General features: G+C 44.6%; 1 protein-coding gene across 2 annotated transcripts in view; it reads left to right on the top strand.

Annotated features, from left to right (window-relative positions):
* The window catches only part of LOC104750081 (zinc finger protein ZAT5-like), a 3078-nt gene continuing 2264 nt past the window's right edge, over nucleotides 1-814 (top strand). The window contains exon 1 of one of the 2 annotated variants that reach the window (XM_019237912.1): nucleotides 1-796. In XM_019237912.1, the coding sequence (XP_019093457.1) occupies nucleotides 239-796 (558 nt within the window). In that variant the 5' untranslated portion in view covers nucleotides 1-238. The remainder of the gene's footprint in view (nucleotides 797-814) is intronic. The other variant, XM_010471827.2, reaches the window with a different exon arrangement.

Raw genomic sequence — 814 nt, 5'->3', positions numbered from 1 at the left:
TTATAACCTCTCTCTTTTTTGTTTTTCCGATAAATATATATATAAGCAGCCCCACCATCGTCTTCTTCACTGCCTCTCTTCTCTCTCTCTCTTCTATCTTGTTAGTTCACTCCACATAATAAACACCAAACATCTCATTCCTTTCATCAATAGTTTCGAGATTTTCTTGAATTGGGTTTGTTTCTTGATTGGTTTCTTGAATTGGGTTGGTCTTCTTTTATTATTACTATTTTTGGATATGATGATGGGTCAAGATGAAGTTGGGAGTGATCAGACGCAAATCATTAAGGGGAAGCGTACGAAGAGACAGAGATCTTCTTCGACGTTTGTGGTAACGACGGCGACAACCGTCACCTCCACAAGTTCATCGGCCGGTGGGAGTGGAGGAAGAGCTGTTTCTGACGAGTACAACTCGGCGGTTTCGTCTCCGGTGACTACTACTGATTGTACTCAAGCAGAGGAAGACATGGCGATTTGTCTCATCATGTTGGCTCGTGGGACAGTTCTTCCATCGCCGGATCTCAAGAACTCGAGAAAAGTTCATCAGAAGATTTCGTCGGAGGATTCGAGTTTCTACGTGTACGAGTGTAAAACATGTAACCGGACTTTCTCATCGTTCCAAGCACTTGGTGGACACAGAGCAAGCCACAAGAAGCCTAGGACGTTGACTGAAGAAAAGGCTAGATCACCCCTGATGCAGCCCAAGTCTAGTGCCTCAGAAGAAGGGCAAAACAGTCCTTTCAAAGGTTCCGGCTCAGCCCTAGCTTCACAGGCAAGTAACATCATCATCAACAAGGCAAACAAAGTACACGAG

This window comes from Camelina sativa, chromosome 16, assembly GCF_000633955.1.
Source record: "Camelina sativa cultivar DH55 chromosome 16, Cs, whole genome shotgun sequence".
NCBI lineage: Eukaryota > Viridiplantae > Streptophyta > Magnoliopsida > Brassicales > Brassicaceae > Camelina > Camelina sativa.
The sequence above is the reverse complement of the archived record's forward strand: the minus strand, read 5'-3'. Positions and strand labels throughout refer to the sequence as shown.